Genomic DNA, 22,775 nt, shown 5'->3' with positions numbered 1-22,775 from the left:
AGAGACACAGGCAGAGGGAGAAGCAGGCTCCATGCAGAGAGCCTGACGTGGGACTCCATCCAGGGTCTCCAGGATCATGCCCTGGGCTGCAGGCGGCGCTAAACTGTGCCACCAGGGCTGCCCCCTAAATGTCATTTTTAACAGGACATTTATTGATACTTGGAAAACTGTCTTGTTTGATTGAAGGTAAGAGTGGAATGGTGGTGTTATTGAAACCTGCATATAGTGTCAATGACATATTGTGAGAATCAGGAATTTGCCATAGAGATGAGCTCTGCTTAGTTCACACAGATCCTGGCACAGTGTTTATGTCCCCAGTTGCTAAGAGGCAGTACATAGCCTTTTGAGTTTGACTGCTTTTACAATAATGGATTTTGCATGTATTGATAACTTTTTTTTAATGTTTTTTATTTATGATAGTCACACAGAGAGAGAGAGAGAGGCAGAGACACAGGCAGAGGGAGAAGCAGGCTCCATGCACCGGGAGCCCGACGTGGGATTCGATCCCGGGTCTCCAGGATCGCGCCCTGGGCCAAAGGCAGGCGCCAAACCGCTGCGCCACCCAGGGATCCCTGATAACTTATTTTTATTGCTGAGGAGTATTCCATAGTTTGTAACACCAAACTATGTTTGTTTATAATTCACCAGCTGAAGAACAGTTGGGTTATTTCTCAGTTTTGTCAATTTAAAGCTGCTATAACATTCAAGTTTTTGTGTGAATATAAGTTTGTTTGGTTAAGATTTTATTTATATATTCACGAGTGACACAGAGAGAGAGAGAGAGAGAGAGAGAGAGGCAGAGACCTCGGCAGAGGGAGAAGCAGGCTCCATGTAGGAAGCCTGATGTGGGACTCAATCCCAGGACTCTGGGATCACACCCGGAGCCAAAGGCAGGCGCTCAACTTCTGAGCCACCCAGGTGTCCCATAAGTTTTCATTTCTTAGGTAGATACCTAGGAGTTTGATTGCTGGGTTATAAGGTAAATATATGTTTAACTATAAAGAAACTACCAAACTCTTTTGTAAAGTGGCTATACCATTTTCAGTTCCTACTAGCATTTTCCTTTTCCAGTTTTCTGCATCCTTGTTAATACTTAGTATTATCAAAAAAAAAATACTTAGTATTGTCAGGTTTTTATTTTATTTTTTACCTACACCTTAATAGGTTGTGTAGGGGTAGCTTACTGTCATTGTCAGTTGTATTTCTCTGATGACTAATGATATTGAGATATTTTCATGTACAAATAAACATGGCAAATAAGCCATCTGTAATAGTTTCTTTTGAAGAGCAGAAGGATTTAGGTTTACTTTTGATGAGTTGAATTTATCCATTTTCTTTTATGTTTAGTGCCTTTGGCATTCTAAAAACTCTTTTGCACTCATTCATTTTGATTTCTCAGTAAATGTTACGGTTCCTTAAAACAATTAAACTAATAGTGTGGGGGAATGCTTTGTCTATACAATCCCTGACTGGTAATAGAATTTCTTTACAGACCAGGAGTTTGCCCATTCCAGAAGGGAAGGGTAATTCTCATCCACTTCAGCTGCTCTTTCTTTTTCCAGGTATATGAGCAACTACTTATTTCCAAGGCTTTTTTTTTTTTTTTTAAATTATCCACTCTCCTTTTACCCACTTTCCTTTTGTATTGGTGAGGGATAAAATAATATATTCAAAATCACTTTCTCTGAAATTATAGAATCATGCCGTTATTTGTCCCCCTATATCTTCAAGAGGAAACTTGTAACAAAGCCTAATTTTCATTTTCTTTCAGTGGTGGGATCAGCAAGTTGATTTTTATACTACTTTCTTGCACCATTTGGCACAATTGGTGCCAGAAATTTATTCTGCTGAAATGGACCCAGACTTGGAAAAGCAGGAGGAGAGTATACAAATGTCCATATTCTCTCCCCTGGAATGGTACTTATTTGGAGAAGATCCAGATATTTGCTTAGAGAAATTGAAACACAGTGGAGCATTTCAACTCTGTGGAAAGGTATTCAAAAGTGGAGAGACAACATATTCTTGTAGGTAAGAATTAGAAATTTACAGGATTGGTTATAATTTCAGACTTGGTATTTTGTACTTATTTTATGATGTATTTTTTTTGCTTATTACTATTTATAATATAATTAATCATACTTAATTTCCTTTTATTATGCAGTTATAAGTCTGTTTTTGCTTATACAGCTTCTTTTTGCATATATGATTTAAACAGTTGTCTCACTTTCTTATTTTCTCTAAAAGTATATAAGTGATGGCATTTTACCTTGTTTGTAATATAGTCCACATAATTTTATCTGAAACCCTAGCACCAGGTATATTTCAGAATTCTGAACACTTCTCCATCAGTGTCAGGGCAGGATTCTACCATCAGACATAGCATTTCTTTTTTTTTTTTTTTAAGGTTTTTTTTTTTTAATTTTTTAATTTTTTAAATTTATTTTATGATAGTCACAGAGAGAGAGAGAGGCAGAGACAACACAGGCAGAGGGAGAAGCAGGCTCCATGCACTGGGAGCCCGACGTGGGATTCGATCCCGGGTCTCCAGGATCGTGCCCTGGGCCAAAGGCAGGCGCCAAACCGCTGCGCCACCCAGGGATCCCCAGGCATAGCATTTCTGTAAGAAATCTATGAGTATTCACAGCAAGGGTATAAATAAAGTCTATAGTCTCATGTCATTTCAGGTCAGTTTTTGCTACCAAGTGAGATTTGGTGTCAAGGGATTGTGGGCTTTTAGAAACAGAATTCATTTGAATAGAAAAGGTCATTGGTAGGGGAACTGGAAGCAGCTTTAGGCTTTTTGCCCTTTGTGAGAGTGGGTACCTTACACATCAGCATGGCACAGAGAATGATAGCCTTAAGTTTTCATCTTGTAGATCTTAGCTGCCTTCTAGGTTTGTTTTTGCTTTTTTTAAGATTTTATTTATTTATCTGACAGAGAGAAAGAGAGCGAGAGAGAGAGAGAGCAAAGTAGGGAGAGAGACAGGCAGAGAGAAAGAGGGAGAAGCAGGCTCCCAACTGAGCAGGGAGTCTGATGTGGGGGCTTAATCCCAGGGCTTTGGGATCATGACCTGAGCTGAAGGCAGACGCCTAACCAACTGAGCCACCCAGGCACCCCTGCCTTCTAGTTTTAATGGATTTTTCTCCCCTTTATTAGAGGTAGTTCAGGTTAGGAGTGAATTTTTAGACTTTATAAACTCAGAGAATTGGTTTTGGCTTCATTATAATTCCAGATTTGACTAGTTTAGATATAGTTAACAGTTTAGAACATAATATCTTTATCCTGTTTTTTTCTCAGGAAAAAGTCAGCTTTGTATTTTGTGCACTATTTTGCTACATAGGTAGTAAGGTTTGTTTATTTTCTTAAATATATTTTAGCTGAAGCCCAATTAGTTTCAGCTAAAGCATAATAGACATTTGTAGATCTCGCTTCCCTGAAAGTGTCATGGAGACATTTTAAATTGTGAAAACTTGGGGAAATGGTACTGGCGTCTAGTGGGTAGAGGCCAAGGTTGCTGCTTAAGCATCCTCTGATGCATGGGACTGTCTCTTCTATCTCCAGTAAGTAATTACTCAGTTTGGAATGTCAGTACTGTTAAGGTTGAGAAATTCTGCTCTAAATAGGTCAGTAGATCATGTATATTTTTGAGAGTATGATTAGGCAATCTTTATTTCCTAATAGCCTTCAAAATCATTATTTTAATTTCCCAATTCTATTTTCTTTTTAAGACTTCAACTCTTCTAAGTCAGATATTTTAAAAATTGATTTTGCATTTTTCACCAATTTGTGTTGCTCTTAATGTTTTCCTGAAAGTGTTAGATAAGATAGTGAATTTTAAGAGTTATTATTAGAGAAGAGATTAAGAGATTGATTTTTGTTTGTTTATTCAATAAATATTAATTGAATAACTACCATGTGCCTGGTACTGTTCCAGGTGCTTGGGACATAACAATATACAAAATAAAGAAACATTCCTGCCCTTATGCTGCTTGCATTCTAATGAATTTTGTCTTTATCCAAGCCTCATTTACCAGTGAACAATCAGTGTTTGCAAAAATATGTTTATAAATTCAAGAAGATAAGACAATGACAGATAATGGAAAAAAACAGCTAATCATTTTTCACAAAACTAATTTTGATTTGCAATTTAGCAGTCTGAAATCAGGTGAAAACTCAAAGTAATGAGGGTGATTTAAGAAGCAAAATCAAACCTATATATTCAAATTTGGCTAAAATTATTTGGAATTTAGTTTTTGAGGCATTTCTATATTCAGCTTATACCACACAGGAAACTCATTCCCATTTTTTATAGTCATACCTTAAGCATCATTGGCATCCTCTAAATTTTGGAATCTAATTTTTAATGTTTTTCAGGGACTGTGCAATTGACCCAACATGTGTACTCTGTATGGACTGCTTCCAGAATAGTGTTCATAAAAACCATCGTTACAAGGTATGAAAAAATCCATAAAATCTCTAGATTAGCCATCTAGTCCAAATCCCTACTAGTACTTAAATTCCTGCTACAATAGCTATGATATGTGAACCTTTAGCTTTGGGTAAGTATCATGTGTTAGGAGATCTACTACCTCAAGAGGCAGCCCTTAGTAATTTTTTTGTGAGATACATCAGTTTTATACAAAAGATTATAGAAAGCATTTGAACAACTTAAAGAATAACTATTAAGCAAACACCTATGTAGCCAGCCACTCCTTAGGTTAAGAATAGGCGTTGATACCTCTCAGAGGCCTCCTATTTATCCCTTCTAGATCACAATCCTTCCCCCCCCCTTTTTTTTGCCTTCTCCTCTTATGATAACCTTTCTCCTCTTAGTTTATCACCCAAATTACATTGAATAGTTTTATCTGTTTTTGAGCTTTATATAGATAGAGTAATGCTGTATATTTTTTTGTTCAGTAGCTTCTTTCACTCAGTATTATGTCTAAGCTATGTAGTTTGTCCAGTGACCTTATAGTATTCAATAATCCATATTGTCTTTATTCGTTTTACTGTATATGTAAATTGTTTCTAGTTTGGGGCTGTTATGAATAGTTGTGCTGTGAACATTTTTTTTGTGTGTGTATGAACATTCTTATGTGTGTATTTTGGTACATGTGTCCAGTAGTTTCTCTAAGATATATATCTGGAACAGAATGCTGAATTCTAGGGTATGTAAATCTTTAGTCATAATAAATAATGTCACATTGTTTTCGAAAGTGGTTATACCAATTTTTAGTACCCATTGCTGCCCAATCTTGGAAGATTTGGTGTTGTCATTCATTTTAATCTTACCTGGTCTGGTGGGTATATGATAGTATCACATTGTGACCTTAATTTTCCTAATTACTATTTAATTAGGTTGAGAGCTTTTTCCTCCTTGTTACATTTTTAGACAACTTTGTTATATATGGAGCTGAAATGTATTTCTCAAGTGTTTGTATTGGTTGTATATTTTGTATATTCTGGGCTTAGATGTTGATATTGATGATTCTCTTTCACATTCTGTTAAACATGCCTAAGATTCTGTGTAAATGTATATAACATCTTAAAGTTACATCTTTGCCTTCCATAGAGTTGAAAGCGCTGTTTATGTTATGAGACTGGCCTCAACATTACCACTTCTTTTCGGGAGGTGATGGGTTATAGGTGTAGATTATAGGTATTATTGTGCACAAGAATAAACAGATTGAGAAAAACAAAACAAAACAAAACAGATTGAGGAACCTATGATATAGTATGATTAAAATGTTTTCCCAGGATTGTAAAGCTAATCACTGTTGAGATTTATAAAGTTAAACCTTGATCATATTTGATATTTCCTCATCACCTTCACTTACAGTATTTCTTATGCTGAAGCACCAAAGAAAGAATGCCAGAAGTAGAGACAGGTGGAAGTTATTAATTTCCTGGGAGACTAATGGGGACAGATGGTAAAAGGCTCAAGACCAAAGTTTTCTAGTTTCTCAGATTTAAAGACTTCTAAGTTTATGCATTCCAACCTTTGGGATTTTGTGGGTCAGTATAATTTCCAAAAACTTTGGATAAGACAGGGTTTTCAAATTTTTCTTTGGCCAAGTAAGCTCAGTTTTAATGTTAAAAAGAACACATGGACAGCAACCAAATACACCTGCCATTTCCTAGCATTTTATAAAGGAAAAGACATTTTAATTCCAAGAAAATAGAATAATCCCAGAATAAGAACTAGTCCTTTGAACTGCACCCATGGAGCTCTGTGAAAGAACTCTCTATATTTTTTCCTTTTCTGGTTTTTCTGTAGACTGGTAAAAACTTGTTTATTAAATTTTGGGAATCTTTTCACCAAACTACCTTCAAGTTGTTAAAGTTTACCAGTTTACATCACCACCACAAAGCAAAGTTTTATGGAACATACTTAAGTTTACCATCTTGAGGTTTTGCAGAGCTCTTCTTATAGAAGAAGGTGCTTATATGGCTTATTCAAGAACCATTGAGTCATAAGAAGGTTTGGCTATTTTATGACTAATAAAAGATTATGTCTGTTGTCTATAAGCTTTAGCAAATACTACACATCAAAAGTGAGTGTAAAGGGAAATAGAACACATTTGATGAAAGAATAAATTGATATACTCTGGAATATACCTGTATGTGTGGTGAAATTTTTTAAGAAAGCAAGGGATAGACAGCCCAGGTGGCTCAGTGGTTTAGCGCCGTCTTCAGCCCAGGGCCTGATCCTGGAGACACGGGATCAAGTTCCACATCGGGCTCCCTGCATGGAGCCTACTTCTCCCTCTGCCTGTGTCTTTGCCTCTCTCTCTCTCTCTCTCTCTGTGTGTCTCTCATGAATAAATAAATAAAATCCTAAAAAAAAGAAAAAAGCAAGGGAATGACTAAAACATAATTCAGATGAGTAGTAACTTCCAGGGCAGGTAAGAGAATGGGACTTTGGATAATCACATAGATGGTTTCAGGAGTATTAATATTCTTTTGGGTTGGATGCTGGGTTCATGGTTCATTCATTTCATTGTTATACTTTGTAACTTCCTTATACACTGTGTATATTCTTTTGCATAATAAAACACTTGATAAAAGAAAAAAAAGCCATTAAAAAAAATTGGAAGAGATAAGAAGGGATATGTGTTGCTCCAGAGAAGAGGAAGAAGAGTAATGACAGGGAACAGACTGAAGATTGGACTCTGTATGAAGAAGACAGGATCAAGAAAAGCCTTTAATGGCAGAAGAGCCCAAAACAACTTGAGAGCAAGAAAATAACAAAGTTGAAATTTTGAACTATTTGTTCTGCTCTGTGTGTGCCTTCATGATTTCTTGGTTCTCTGTAGTTTATCCCTTAAGAAAGCCTGTAGTCGGTTAAATAGGGTCTTAGGATCTAACAAAGAAAGTGGTGACAATAGTTGGTAACACCGTATCTGTGTCATATTTTGGTAATTCTCACAATAGTTCAGGCTTTTTCATTATTATATTTGTTATGGTGATCAATGATCTTTGATATTACTATTGTAATTATTCTGGGCTGTCACAAACTGCACCCATATAGGATGACAAATTTAATTGATAAAGGTTGTGTCCTGACTGCTCCACTGACTGGCCATTCCTCTGTCTTTCTCATTCTCCTCAGGCCTCCCTATTTCCTGAGACTCAAATGTATTGTAATTATGCCAGTTAATAACTCTGCAATGGCCTTTAAGTATTCAAGGGAAAGGAAGAGTCACACATCTCTCACTTTAAATCAAAAGCTAGAAATGATTATGGTGAAAGCTGAGTTGGGCTGAAAGCCAGACCCCTTGTGTCAGTTAGCGTGCAAAGGAAAGTTCTTGAGAGAAATTAAAACTGCTACTCCAGTGAACACATGAATGATTAGGAAGCAAAATACCATTATTGGTGATATGGAAAAAGTCTGAGTGGTCTGGATAGAAGATCAGATCAACTACAACATTCTCTTAAGCCAAAATCTAATCCAGAGCAAGGCCATAACCCTCTTATAATTCTGTAAAGACTGAGAGAAGTGAGGAAACTACTGAAGAAATGTTTGAAGCTGGCAGAAGTTGGTTCATGAGATTTAAAGAAAGAAGCCATCTCTATAACAAAGTGCAAGGTGAAGCAATAACGGCTAATGTAGACACTGCAGCAAGTTATCCAGAAGATCTAGATAAGCTCATTAATGAAGGTTCTTCAGTGTAGGCAAAACAGCCTTGTATTGGAAGAAGATGCCATCTAGGACTTTAATAGCCAGAGAGAAGTCATTGCCTGGCTTTAAAGATTCAAAAGAGAATTCTACCACTGAAGACAGAACATGGAAGACTCCTAACTCTGGGAAACGAACTAGGGGTGGTGGAAGGGGAGGTGGGCGGGGGGTGGGGGTGACTGGGTGGCGGGCACTAAGGTGGGCACTTGACGGAATGAGCACTGGGTGTTATTCTGTATGTTGGCCAATTGAACACCAATAAAAAATAAATTTATTATAAAAAAATAAAGATATAAAGATTCAAAAGATATGCTGACTTTTTTGTTACAGGCTATTGCAACTGATGGCTTGAAGTTGAAGCCATCACTTACATTTCTGAAAATCCCGGGGCGCTTAAGAATTAGGTAAAACCTAGTTTGCCTGTGCTCTATAAATGGAACAACAAAGCCTAGTTGACAACATTTCTGTTTACAACATGGTTTACTAAATATTTTAAGTCCACTGTTGAGACCTACTGCTTAGTAAAAAAGATTGTTTTCCAAGTATGACTACTCATTGACAGTGCATCTGGTTACCCACAAGCTCTGATGGAGATGTACAGAAAGATGAATGTTGTTCTGATGCTAACATAGCATCCATTCTGCAGCCCGTGGATCAAGGGGTCATTTCAACTTTCAAGTCTTATTATTTAAGAAATACATGTCATAAACTGCAGCTACTATAGATAGTGATTCCTCTGATGGGTCTGGGCAAAGTAAATTGAAAAGTTCATGGAAAGGATTCGTCGATTTTAGATGCTATTAAGAACATTCATGATTCATGCGAAGAAGCAAAAAACATGAATAGGAATTTGGAAGAGGTTGATTCCAACCCTCATGGATGACTTTGAGGGGTTCATGACTTAAAGGACTTCAGTGGAGGAAAATAATTGCAGTTGTGTTGGGAATAAATAGCAAGAGAACTAGAATGAGAAGTGGAGCCTGAAGATATGACTGAATTGCAATCTCATGATAAAACTGTAATGGATGAGGAGTTGCTTTTGATAGATGAGCAGAGAAGTTTCTTGAGACAGAATTTACTCCTGGTGAAGATTGTTGAAATGATATCAAAAGATTTAGAATATTACATAAACATAATTGATAAATTAGTGGTTGGGCTTGAGAAGATTGACTTCAATTTTGGAAGAAGTTCTAGTGTGCTATCAAAAACATTGCATAGAAAAGAGGATTTGTTCATGGAAGAGTCAGTCAGTGTGGTATACTTCATTGTTGTCTTATTTTAAGAAATTGCCACAGCCACCTCTTCTTCAGCAACCACCACCCTGATCAGTCAGCAGCCATCTACATCAAGGGAAGACCCTCCACCAGGGTTATGACTGAAACCTTAGATGATGGTTAGCTTTTTTGTTTGTTTGTTTGTTTAAGATTTATAAGAGAGAGCACGAGCAGGGGAGAGACAGAGGCAGAAGGAGAAACAGACACCCCACTGAGCAGGGAACCTGACTATCCCAGGACCCTGAGATCATGACCAGAGCTGAAGGCAGATGCTTAACTAAGCCAACCAGGCACCATCATGGTTAGCATTTTTAACAGTAAAGTATTTTTAAATTAAGGTATATACATCATTTTCTAGACATAATGGCACTTAATAATTTAGATACTTAATAGACTATAGTGTAGTGTAAATGTAACCTTTTTATGTACTGAAAAACCAAAAAAGTCATTAGACTCACTTTATTAGCTATTTGCTACATTTCGTGGTCTGAAACTGAACCTGTCCTCTCTCTCAGGTATGCCTATATTCATACTATCATCCCCTTTAATTAGAAATAAATGTTTTCAAATGAAGTTTATAAAGTTGTGAAAGAAAAAAATTCTCATGGTATACTTTTATATGGAAAAACAGAATATGTAAAATGCTTTCAATTTTTGGTGTTTCTTTTAAAACATTCTGTATATAATCTTTAGCCATACTTTACCTATTTACCTATTGTTGGGGAATGTAATTAGGATTCAGTTGTGTTTTTTTATGGTCAGCAGTGTTGCTATAAACATCTTTTTTTTTTTTTAAAGATTTATCTATTTTGAGAGAGAGCATGCATGAGCAAGCAGGGAGAGGGGCAAGAGGGAGATGGGGAGAATCTGAAGCAGACTCCACACTGAGCATGGAGTCCAACCCAGGGCTTCAACTCACCATCCTCAGATCATGACTGAACCGAAATCAAGAGTCAGATGCTTAACCAGCTGACCATCTTGCTATAAACATGTTTATGTGCAAATCACTTTTCTACATGTAGGATTATTCCCTTAGGATAGGTTCTCAGAAGTGGAATTATTAGATTAAAAAATGGACATTTCAGGAAATAAAAAGACAAGCTACAGACTAGGGGAAAATCTTTGTAATACATGTATGTGATAAAGGACTGGTATCCCAAATATACAAAGTACTCTTAAAACTAAACAGTGGGAAAATGAACAACCCAGTTAAAAAATGGGTGAAATATCTGAAACAGACTTCACTAAAAAGATATGTAGGTGGAAAAAAAAAAGATAATGTAAATGGCCAATAAGTACATGAAAAATGTCCAACTCTTCTGTTATTAAATTAAAACAAGGATGAAGTACCCCTGTGCACTTGTTAGAATGGCCAAAATCCAAAACACTGACAACACCAAATGCTAATGAAGATTCATTGCTGGGGGAAATGCAAAAAAATGCTGCAGCTACTTTTTTTTTTTTTTGAAGATTTTATTTATTTATTCATGAGAGGCGCAGAGACAGACAGGCAGAGACACAGGCAGAGGGAGAAGGAGGCTTCATGCAAGGAGTCCAATGTGGACTTGATCCCGGGACTCCAGGATCATGCCCTGGGCTGAAGGCAGGCGCTAAACCATTGAGCCACCCAGGGATCCCCAGTCTAGCTACTTTGGAAGACATTTTGGCAGTTTCTTGAAGAAGTAAACATTCTGCAACCATATGATGCAGCAGTTGTGTTCCTTAATATTTACACAAATAAACTGAAAACTTATTTCCACACACAAAGCTGCACAAGAATGTTTATAGCAGCTTTATTCATATTTGCCAAAACTTGGAAGCAACCAAGATGTACATCATTAGAGGAATATATAAACCAACTATGGTATATCGATACAATGGAATAGTTTTCAGTGATAAAAAGAAATGAGCTACTAAAAGAGATGACTCATAAGTGCATATTACAAATTGAAAGAAGGTACTGTGAAAGGCTACATACTGTGTGAGTCTAGCTGTATCACATTCTGGGAAAGGCTATGCTGTGGAGACTAAAAAGTTCGGGGTCTGGGGACTGGTGGTGGGAAAGATGAAATGACTAGGTGAGCACAAGAGATATTTAGGGTAGTAAAACTAGATTCTGTATAGTAGTGTAGTGGTATATACGTGTCATTAGTAATTTGTTAGACTCCAAAAAAGTGTACAACACGGAGACCCCTAGTGTAAATCTTGGACTTTGGTTAATGATACCGTTTCAAAAAATCATGTATTAACATTGACTCCTCACTTGCAACAAATGTATCATTGTAATGCAAGATATCAATCATAGGGGAAAGTGGATGGGGAAAGGGGTATATGGAAACTTGGTATTTTCTGCTTAATTTTTCTTTAAACCTAAAACTTTTAAAAAAACAAGGTCTGTTAATTTTTTAAAAATGAATTTTAGTGGTTCTTGGTACATTTTGCCAAATTGCTTTAGGAAAGAATCATACCAAATGTACAAGTAGTGGTATAGAAACCTGCAGAACTTGCAGAAACATTTAAACAGAAGCCTTTTAAACTAAAACCGTTCAAACTAAACCCAACTTAAAAAAATTTCCCCCCACTCTATTGGAAAGCATTTTCTTGATTGATCTAACATTTCCCGTTGCTAATTCTGGAATGATGAATATGAAATACCCTTGCATTGCTATTTTGCCATCTTCCTGGATAATAGGGACAAGGTGGTTTATATTGCCATCATCCTTGCTGACAGGACCAAGGTCACTGATTTGACAAATAGATTAAATTCTAGGATGTCACGATCACAATAATGTAGCTTTGATCAAACAGACCCTAACGAGGGTCTTCTTGTATCTTGGAAACATACTAAAACCAGGCCAGCTTCTAACCTTGGTATCCTTTTATTGATTATTCCAGAATCAATTAGAATAAATCTGGGGAAGAAAAAAGCCCTCTCCAGTCGTCTTTCTTTCTCTCCCTTTCCAGTGTGTGTCTCTACCTTCATTTACTAATTGCAGTTATATTTATCTGTGTGTCCTTCATCCTCATCTGACTGTACACTCTCCAGGACAAGGCCCAGGTACTTTCTCCTATGTCTTTCATAGTACTTGGGGCATAGAGGCTTTCAACAAACATTCCTTGAAATGAAGTATAGGATCAAAAGGACTAGATCATAGATAGAGCTGATAACTAACATTATAAAAATAACCATGAGGGTTGATTTTAACATCAGCCTGCTGTAATCCTACATGATGAGATTTATGTTCTTATATTGTCTTTGAACACAACAGCATTAAAAATGCATATTTTATTAACCTAGGCAATACAACAAAACTTATTTTTTAAAAATTCAAACAATACAGAAAAATATAAATAAAAATTGTAGTTGCCGTTCTGTCCCATTGTACTTTCTTTGTTAAACTAAATACAGTTTAATGTATGTATATCTTTACGTATTTACAAACATGCACACGCATTTGTATATTTAAGAGGAGTGTGTATATAAATGAGATCTTACTGTATATCCAGTCTTGCAATTTGTTTTCAACCTAATAGTATGTCATGGGGATAATTCTATGTTGATACATATAACAACTCTCCTACTTTATTTATTTATTTATTTATTTATTTATTTATTTATTTATTTATTTTTCTCCTACCTTATTTAATTGCTGCGTGTATTCCTTTGTAGGATTATATCATCATGTATTTAACTCTCCTTTTTCTAGACAAGTATGTTTTTTCAGTTTTTCACTAATCAGCAAATACTGAAATATACATATATACCTTTGTTTTGATATAAACCAGTGTGTGTGTGTGTGTGTTTATTCAAGAAGGCTTGAGGCTAGATTTTTTGAGGTAGATTTTCTGGATTGAAGGGTATATGCATTTAAAATTTTGTTAGATTTTTGCCAAATGTATTTCTTAAATTACTGTCAACTTACATTCTCAGTAAAAGAACATGAAAATGTTCTTTATCCACAACTGTCCCCAATCTTTATTTAATAAGTTTTTTATTCCTTTTTGCCATCTGTTAGATTTCAGATTATTGAAGCATGCCATTATTTTAATTTGCATTTCTGTTTGTAGTACTAACATTTTCATATTTTAATTATATGTTTAATGTCATCTGTGTATTGCTTTTCTTTACTAATTTTTCTTTTTACTTACTGTTACATACTTTACAAAAACTTTGTCTTTTAAAAACTTTTGTCTTTGAGTGAGATTTATTTATTTATTTATTTATTTTTAAAATTTTTATTTATTTATGATAGTCACACACAGAGAGAGAGAGGCAGAGACATAGGCAGAGGGAGAAGCAGGCTCCATGCACCGGGAGCCCAATGTGGGACTCAATCCTGGGTCTCCAGAATCGCGCCCTGGGCCAAAGGCAGGCGCTAAACTGCTGTGCCACCCAGGGATCCCCTTGAGTGAGATTTATTGAGATATAATTTATATAAAATAAGATCTACACTTAAAGTGTATAGTTCAATGATTTTTCATAAACATATAATTTAGTAACCACCACCACAATCAAGATACAAGATTTTGCTCATCCCCCAAATTCCCTTTTGCATTCAATCATCTTGGCTCCATACCTCCAGCTCTTGGCAGTCACTGAAGTGTTTTCTGTACCTATAGTTTTGCCTTTTCAGAACATCATGTAAATGCAATCATATAGTTTATAATGTTTCCTGTCTGACTTTTTTCACTTGGCATAAGGCCTTTGAGATCCTCTCATGTATCAGCGGTTAGTTCCTTTTTATTGCTGAGTAATATGCCATTATATGGATGTACTACATAATCTTTTCATCAGTTGGTGCACGTTTGAGTTGTTTCCAGCTTTCAAATAAAGCTTCTTTAAACATTCATGTACAAGTCTTTGTGTGGGCATATGTTTTCATTTGTTTTGGGTAACCTAGAAGTAGGATGCTGAATCATAAATAAGTATATGTTTGCTTTTTAAGATCTGTTTTCTGCCTTTTAACCTGATTTATGCTATCATTTGTCTTGACATTTTAACTATGTATGTTAAATTTACCAGATTTTTTAAATGCTTTTAGATTTTGTGCCTTGCTTCCATGCCATTCCCTATACTAAGATTATGTTTTTACTTTTGGTACAGCTACATTTTAGTAATCATGGATGAGTTCAGAGTTATTCAGTGTGCTGTATATATGAAGGTAGAAAAATTGCCTTGTATATTCTTATTTCTTTTGGTTCTTTTGGTACTAGTGGTTACCTCTGGATTAGTAATTTTTATGGTGCCTTTAGTTCCTTTTTATCCCTTTACTTAGCTTTTTATTACCTAGTCAGGTTTTTTTTAATGTATTTATTTGAGAAAGAGAGGAGGGTGCGTGCATGCGCGCGCGCACGCACACACACACACACATACACAAGCATGAGCAGGGGAGGGGCAAAGAGAGAGGGAGAGAGACAGACTCCCTGCTGAGCAGGAAGCCTGACACAGGGCCAATCCCAGGACCCCTGTATCATATGAGCAGAAGTCAGAACTTAACCGACTAAGCCATCCAGGTGCCCCTAATCTGTCAGTTTTAATGGTATCTTTGATTTCCTTTTATTACCTATATAATAGTTATAATCTTATGTGACTTTCTCTTTCCCTTGTAATAATTCTTATTTGTAGCCCTTCTGATTGTGAGATCATATGTTTATATTCTTCATCCACGTCATTACTTTTGATTTGCTCTTAACTCTGCAATTAAATATATAAAATGTTCACCATCTGTCCTTTTTCTGAGGTCTTCCTAGCCACTTCTTGGTCGGATGAAGTTCATCCTCTAGGAGTTGGTGAACTAGTTTGTGGGTCAAATCTGATTCACTGCTTGGTTTTGTATAGCCTGCAAGCTAAGTATGTTTTTTACATTTCTAGATGGTTAGGGAAAGAAGAATAATAATTTATGATACATGAAAATTATGTGAAATTAAAATTCCCATTTCATGGAAGTTATATAAAATTAAAATACTAGTGCCCATAAATCAACTTTTACTGGAACAGACCCATCCATGTTCATTTATTTATTTATTTATTTATTTATTTATTTATTTATTGTCTATGGCTGTTTCTGCATTACAGCAGACTTGAATAATTAACGAAGATTGTATGACCTGAAAAGCCTAACATATTTACTATCTGTTCCTTTTTTTTTTTTTTTAAGTAGGCTTCTCACTCAGCATGGAGCCTTACATAGGGCTTTAACTCATGACCCTGAGATCAAAACCTGAGCTGAGATCAAGAGTTGGACACTTAACTGACTGAGCCACCTGGGTGCCCCACTATCTATTCCTTTAGACATAAAACTATAAATATAAAGTTTGCTGATCTCTGTTCAAGTAGATTCCCCAGGAAGGGCTCGTGTATGCAGTATTCCCTAAGTTCTGACATGTTCAAAATTGTAGTTTTATAGCTTATTTAGAGGTGGTGTCTTTGATTTGCATTTTCTTTCCTTGAAAATGTAGCTCTGCTGTTGTTTTATATGTTGTTACTGAAAAGTCTGATACTAGATAATATTTCATCTTTTTGCCAGAAAGCATCAGGACATTTATCTTTAAAGTCTAACAGTTGTAGTAGGATATACTTCAGAGTTGATCATACAGGGTGAGTTTTAGTTACTCATGGGTGTTTTCAGTGTGTAGATTCAGGTCCTCTTTTTTTTTTTTTTTTAGGAAGTTTCCTTAGATTACATTTTTAAATATCAGCTCTCTTTCTATTGTTTAGATTTTCTTTGGTGACTCCAGTTATTACTATTTCTGTTACAATCCCTTTTTCTCTGACCCTCTATTTCTTCAATTATCACATTTTCATTTCTTGATTATTTTCCTGCTTGTTTCAATGCTATTTATTAATTTTTCATTTGAATCTATTGTCTTGGACACCTTGTCATTTAGAATTCATTTGATAGGATCTTCTAGTTTTCTTTTCCCCTGAGTTCAGTCAAGCCTCATTTACTCCTTTTTTGTCCACTTCTGCTCTTAGTTTATTTTAATTAAAGGTACTTTAATCTGATTAAAGGCTTTCATATCTCCCATGTACTTGTTTGAGGCTACGTAATTAAGTTTGGAGCATTATATTACAGTTTTAGCTCTTTTTTTTTTTTTTTTTACAGTTTTAGCTCTTACTGCATCTTTTGCCTTTCTTTTTCAGTAATAGTTTTGTATAGATATGGTCTACTTCTTTTTTATTTCATGGACAGGGTCCACAAGTGCTCTCCTTTGTACAGTCCTCTTCTGTGTAATTTCTTTTTTTTTTTAAGATTATTTATTTATTTATTCATGAGAATGAGGGGGGTGGGCAGAGACACAGGCAGAGGGAGAAGCAGGCTCCATGCAGGGAGCCTGACAGGGAACTCGATCCCGGGTCTCCAGGATCATGCCCCGGGCCGAAGGCAGATGCTAAACCTCTGAGCCACCCTGGCTGCCCTGTTTGTAGGACTCTTGAAAGGAAAGGTGTTGTAAATAATTTTAGTTGCAGTGGAACATCAAATACGTAAATACAATAAACATTTCTTAACTATGTAAGTATTGTTTTAATGATTTTTAGAAGTGTGTTTAAGCAGAAAAGTCTCATTAATCAAGCATTCTAGGTGCTGCATAGTGGGTTTTTTTTTCCCCCGCACTTCACAGTCTGTTCTCCATTAGTATGCAGTTTAAAAACTATTATTTAAAAATTAGTTGTTTCAGGGGCAGCCCTGGTGGCCCAGCAGTTTAGAACTGCCTTCAGCCCAGGGCGTGATCCTGGAGTCCCAGGATCGGGTCCCACATCAGGCTCCCTGCATGAAGCCTGCTTCTCCCTCTGCCTGTGTCTCTGCCTCTCTCTCTATGTGTGTCTCTCATGAATACATAAATAAAATTTTAAAAAGTATTAGGTGTCTCAAAGCATGTTTGTTTAAAAATTTTATCAACTTTGAAGGCTCATTTCTGTTGTGATTAAGTATTCAGATTTTTATTTATTTTGGTTAACTAAAATGGTTTTTTTTAAAATTTTTATTTATTTATGATAGTCACACATTGAGAGAGAGAGAGAGAGAGGCAGAGACACAGGCAGAGGGAGAAGCAGGCTCCATGCACCAGGAGCCCGACGTGGGATTCGATCCCGGGTCTCCAGGATCGCGCCCTGGGCCAAAGGCAGGCGCTAAACCGCTGCACCACCCAGGGATCCCACTAAAATGGTTTTTGGTTTATTTGGTATCTTTCTCATTAATGGCAGTTAAAGTTTATTTATTTTTTTTTAATTTTTATTTATTTATGATAGTCACAGAGAGAGAGAGAGAGGCAGAGACATAGGCAGAGGGAGAAGCAGGCTCTATGCACCGGGAGCCTGATGTGGGATTCGATCCCGGGTCTCCAGGATCGCGCCCTGGGCCAAAGGCAGGCGCCAAACCGCTGCGCCACCCAGGGATCCCCGGCAGTTAAAGTTTAAATATTGGGGAACGTTTATTGTTTGAATCATCTCATCCTAACTTGCTTTGTAATATGTTTCAAACTCAAGACAAAACTGTTTTCATCTCTCAGATGCATACATCTACTGGAGGGGGATTCTGTGACTGTGGAGACACAGAGGCATGGAAAACTGGCCCTTTTTGTGTAAGTCATGAACCTGGAAGAGCAGATACTACAAAAGAGGTAAGAACATTATTATTTTTTTTAATTGTTAATTATTTTTTGCTTGATGTAGTTAGATAGAAAGAAATGTTGTATGTATGGGTTAAACTCAATTCCATTGGGGATCCCTGGGTGGCTCAGCGGTTTAGTGTCTGCCTTTGGCCCAGGGTGTGATCCTGGAGTCCCAGGATCGAGTCCCACGTCGAGCTCCCGGCATGGAGCCCGCTTCTCCCTCCTCCTGTGTCTCTGCCTCTCTCTCTCCCTCTCTCTCTCTGTGTGTGTGTGTGTGTGTGTGTGTCTATCATAATAAATAAATAAATCTTTAAAAAAAAACAAACCTCAATTCCATTAAGAATCCTGATTTTTGTGTTTCAGTATTTAAGTGTAAGGAGTTTTATTCCACTCTGTATTCAAAGAAAGAGTGAATTTCTTTGTTCTGTTTGTTACGCAGTCAATTTGATAAGTAAGAGTAAACAATATGTAAACCTAAAAGAGCAAATGGAACAGTAGAATTGACACATAACTTCAATAATTGCTTTTCTTAAAGAAAAAATAGTCAATAAATTGGTTATCTGATATACATCCTAATCAAGAAAAGTGAGTAAGCCCAGATATAGGCTGTTAGGAAGGAAAATGGGAAATAACTATAGACCCACAGAGAAGTCAGATGCTTAACCAACTGAGTCACCCAGGTGCCCCATTCTGCCTTTTTAATAGGAATTGTATTTCATGGTAAACAAGCATTTCCAGTTTATGAGATAAAGCTTTTCTTTCTAGGTGAATACTAGCTAGCTAATACAGGAAGGATAATAGGATTAGAATAACATTTTGCAAACCTTGAGGAAATATTTGATTCAGACAAGATTCTGATGGTAAACCCATTAAGACATGAGTTGATAAAGAACAATATTCACATAGTTCTAAATTGTCATCTCAGATTACTTGCTAGGCATAAAATAAAAAACTGAAACTTTATAATGGAGGCATCATACTGTTACCTCCTAAAACTGGTCATCAGTATTAGCATCATTACAAATAGTGGGTGATAGGGCATAATGAGCCTCGTCACAGGATGTAAAATAAAGTACATAGGTTAACATCTAAAAATCAGCCCACAAGGCAGCATATATGCTAAAATCGGAACGAAAAAAATAAAATAAAATAAAATAAAATTGGAACGATATAGAGAAGATTAGTACAATGATGACACAAATTGTTGTGTTCCATATTTTTATGATTTCACTCATATGTGGAATTTAAGAAACAAACAGACGAACGTAAAGGAAAGGGGGGAAAAAGACAAACCATAAGAGACTATTAACTATAAAGAACAAACTGAGGTTGCTGGAGGGAGGAGGGACTAAATGGGTGATGGGTATTAAGGAGGGCACTTGTGATGAGCACTGGGTATTATATGTAAGTGAGGAGTCACTAAATTCTACTCCTGAAACTAATATAATACTATATGTTAACTAAAATTTTAAAATGTGAAATATTGGGGAAAAAGATAAATACAATTTTATGAAAAATGAAAAAAATCAGTTAATGTAGTATACCATATAAACAGAATAAAAACCAAAACCACATGATTATTTTAATAAAGGTAGCAAAAGCATTTGACTAAATCCAACACACTTTCATCATAAAAGGACTTAACAGACTTATAATAAAAGGAAACTTCCTCAATCCTGATAGAAGGCAGCTATGAAACACTCACAGGGGTGTGTGTGTGTGTGTGTGTGTGTATAAAACACTTTTCTCCTGGGATCAGGAACAAAATGGATTCTGCTCTTGTCACATCTGCCTGTATTGGAGGTTCTGGCTAGGGCAATTAGTAATGCAAGAAAAGAAATAAAAGGCATCCAGATTGGAAGGGAAAAAGTAAAACTAGCTGTATTTGCAGATGACAGGACTTTGTATATGGAAAATTTTAAGGAATCCGCAAAAAAAATTATTAGAACTTAGAAGTTCAGCAAGAATATAAGTTATAAGATAATTATACAGAAATCACTTGTAGTTTTTATATTTTCTATATCAATAATGAAAATCTGAAGAAGAAATTGAGAAAAAAGTCCACATTCAGTATAGTATCAAAGAAAATAAAATATTTAGAAGTAAATTAACAAAAGCAGTATAAAATTTATATTCTGAAAACTTTTGAACACTCTTGAAAGAAATTAAGGAAGATTTCAATAAATGGAAAAACATCTCTCCTTTTTTTAAGTTTTTATTTTAATTCTAGTTAGTTAACATACAGTGTAATATTAGTTTCAGGTATATAGTATAGTGATTCAGCAATTCCATACATTACCCTATGCTCATCATGACAAGTGCACTCCTTAATCCCCATCACCTATTTCATTCATTCCTCCACTCACCTCCCCTTTGGTAACCATCAGTTTGTTTTCTATAGTTAAGCATCTGTGTCTTGGTTTGCCTCTCTCTCTCTTTCATTCCCCTTTGCTCGTTTGTTTTGTTTCTTAAATTCCACACATGAATGATATCATATGTATTTAGAAGACTTAAAATTGTTAATGTGGCAGTCCATTGGGTGTTTTTTTCCCAACACCACCAAACAATTAAACTCTGTTCTCTGTTGATACTGAACCAGATGTCCCACAAATTTAACTCTACTCTCTGCCTGGTAGTAGCATCAGGTCCCACAGGTTAAGGTTGCAGTCCCACAAGACTGCTTCCACTTCAGGTGCCAGTTGGAAGTCTAGGTTATTCTCTTTGCTTCTGCTTCTGATCAGCTAGCTATAAATCAGAGATTCCTATAACCCTCTCTTTTGATTCCATTAATTTGCTAGAGCAGCTAATAGAACTAAGGAAATCAGTTTTCTTACTAGATTGCCTGTTTTATAAAAGGCTATAATTTAGAAACAGCCATATGGAAGAGATGCATAGGGCAAGATATTTGGGGATGGGCTGTGGATCTTCCATGCACTCTTAAGTTTGCCGCTTCCCCCAAATCTCTGTGTGTTCGCCAACCCAGAGAGTTTCCAAATCCTGTCTTTTTTTGGGGGTTTTATGGGTGTTTTATGACATAAACACACGATTGATTAAATCGTTGATCATTAGTGATTGATTCAACCTTTAGCCCCTCTTTCCTCTCTAGATATCAGTGATGTAGGAGTTGAAGTTCCAACCCTCTGATTGTATTCTTTCATTCTCCTGGCAACCAGCCCCCTCCTTAGGTGCTAAAAGTCACTTCATTAATGTAATGAAAGAAAGACTTTAAAAATTCCTCGTATTACTTTGGAAATTCCAAGCGTTTTAGGAGCTCTATACCAGAAATGGTGAAGACCAAATATATTTTTTCCTATAAATTGCAATATCACAGGTTATACTCCCCAAGTTGATCTGCAGATTCAACACAATTCCTATCAGAATTCCAACTGGGAATTTTTTTCTCTGTTTTAGTAATTGACAAGCTTACTTTAAAATTTATATGGAATTATACAGGACCCAGAATAGCCTTTTTCAAGGACAAATTTGGAGAACTCACACTTCCCTATTTCAAAACCTACTACAAAGCAGCAGTAATCAAGACAGTGTGGTATGACATAATGATAAACATAGAAATTATGAGAATAGAGTTGAGAGCCCCAAAATAAACTCACATGTTTGTGGTCAACTGTTTTTCAACTAGAATATGAAAGTTATTCACTAGGAAAATATGTTTTTATCAAATGGTAACAGCACAACTGGATATCCATATGCAAAAGAATGAGTCTGGATCCCTAGCTCACATAATACATGAAAAGTAACTCAAAATGGATCAAAGACCTAAATATGAGAGCTAAAACTAAAATTCTTAGAGGAAAATATAGAGATAGATCTTTATTACCTCGTATTTGGCAGTGGATTGATAGATATGTCAGCAAAAGCCTGAGTAATAAAAGAAAAAAAAAAGATGATTACACTTTATCAAAGGATACTGTCAAGAAAATGAAAAGCCTATAGAATGGGAGAAATATGTTTGCAAATCATATTATCTGATAAGGGGAACTTGTATCTAGAACTGATAAAGAGCTCTTAAAACTCCATAATATTAAGACAACCCAATTTTTAAAACAGGCAAATAGTCATTTCTTCAAAGAGTATATATACACACACATAGCCAATAAGCATATGAAAAGATGCCCAGCGTCATTATTCGTTAGAGGAATGCAAATCAAAATCATGACATTCTTTTTCATATCCACTAATGGCTATAATCAAAAAGGCAAATAATAACAAGTGTTAGTGACAAAGTTTCTACTGTTGGTAGAAATACAGAATGGTGCAGCCACATTGGAAAATAGTCTAGCAGTTCACACGATTAAACATAGAGTTGTTATATGCCCCAGCAATTCTACTTATAGGTATATACTCAAAATAATTGAAAACAGTTGTTCAAGCAAATATTTAGACGCGAATGTTCATGGTATTGTTATAATTAAATAGCATTATTACAGAATAATATATGATATTCATATAATAATATGGTATTCAAAATAAAAGGTAGAAAAAAACCAATGTCCATCAACTGGTAAATGGATAAACAAATGTGGGTAAATTGATACAATGTACTATTTGGCTATAAAAGGGAAGTAATGAAACATGCTTCAATTTGGAGGAACCCTGAAAACATGCTAAGTAAAAGAAGCCAATTACAAAAGATCACATTATATGATTACATTTAAATGAAATACAGAATAGGCACATTTATAGGGAC

The 22,775-nt window shown here is 35.8% G+C and overlaps 1 protein-coding gene across 2 annotated transcripts in view; it reads left to right on the top strand.

Moving 5' to 3' along the window:
• UBR1 (ubiquitin protein ligase E3 component n-recognin 1) overlaps positions 1–22,775 on the top strand; it is a 138,838-nt gene that overhangs the window by 20,687 nt on the left and 95,376 nt on the right. For both annotated transcript variants that reach the window (XM_055316814.1, XM_055316815.1), the window contains 3 exons: positions 1,772–2,028; positions 4,376–4,454; positions 17,966–18,076. In XM_055316814.1, coding sequence (XP_055172789.1) covers positions 1,772–2,028; positions 4,376–4,454; positions 17,966–18,076 — 447 coding nt within the window. The remainder of the gene's footprint in view (positions 1–1,771; positions 2,029–4,375; positions 4,455–17,965; positions 18,077–22,775) is intronic.

This window comes from Nyctereutes procyonoides, unplaced genomic scaffold, assembly GCF_905146905.1.
Source record: "Nyctereutes procyonoides isolate TBG_1078 unplaced genomic scaffold, NYPRO_anot_genome, whole genome shotgun sequence".
Taxonomy (NCBI): Eukaryota; Metazoa; Chordata; class Mammalia; order Carnivora; family Canidae; genus Nyctereutes; species Nyctereutes procyonoides.
This window is presented reverse-complemented; position numbering and strand designations above follow the sequence as displayed.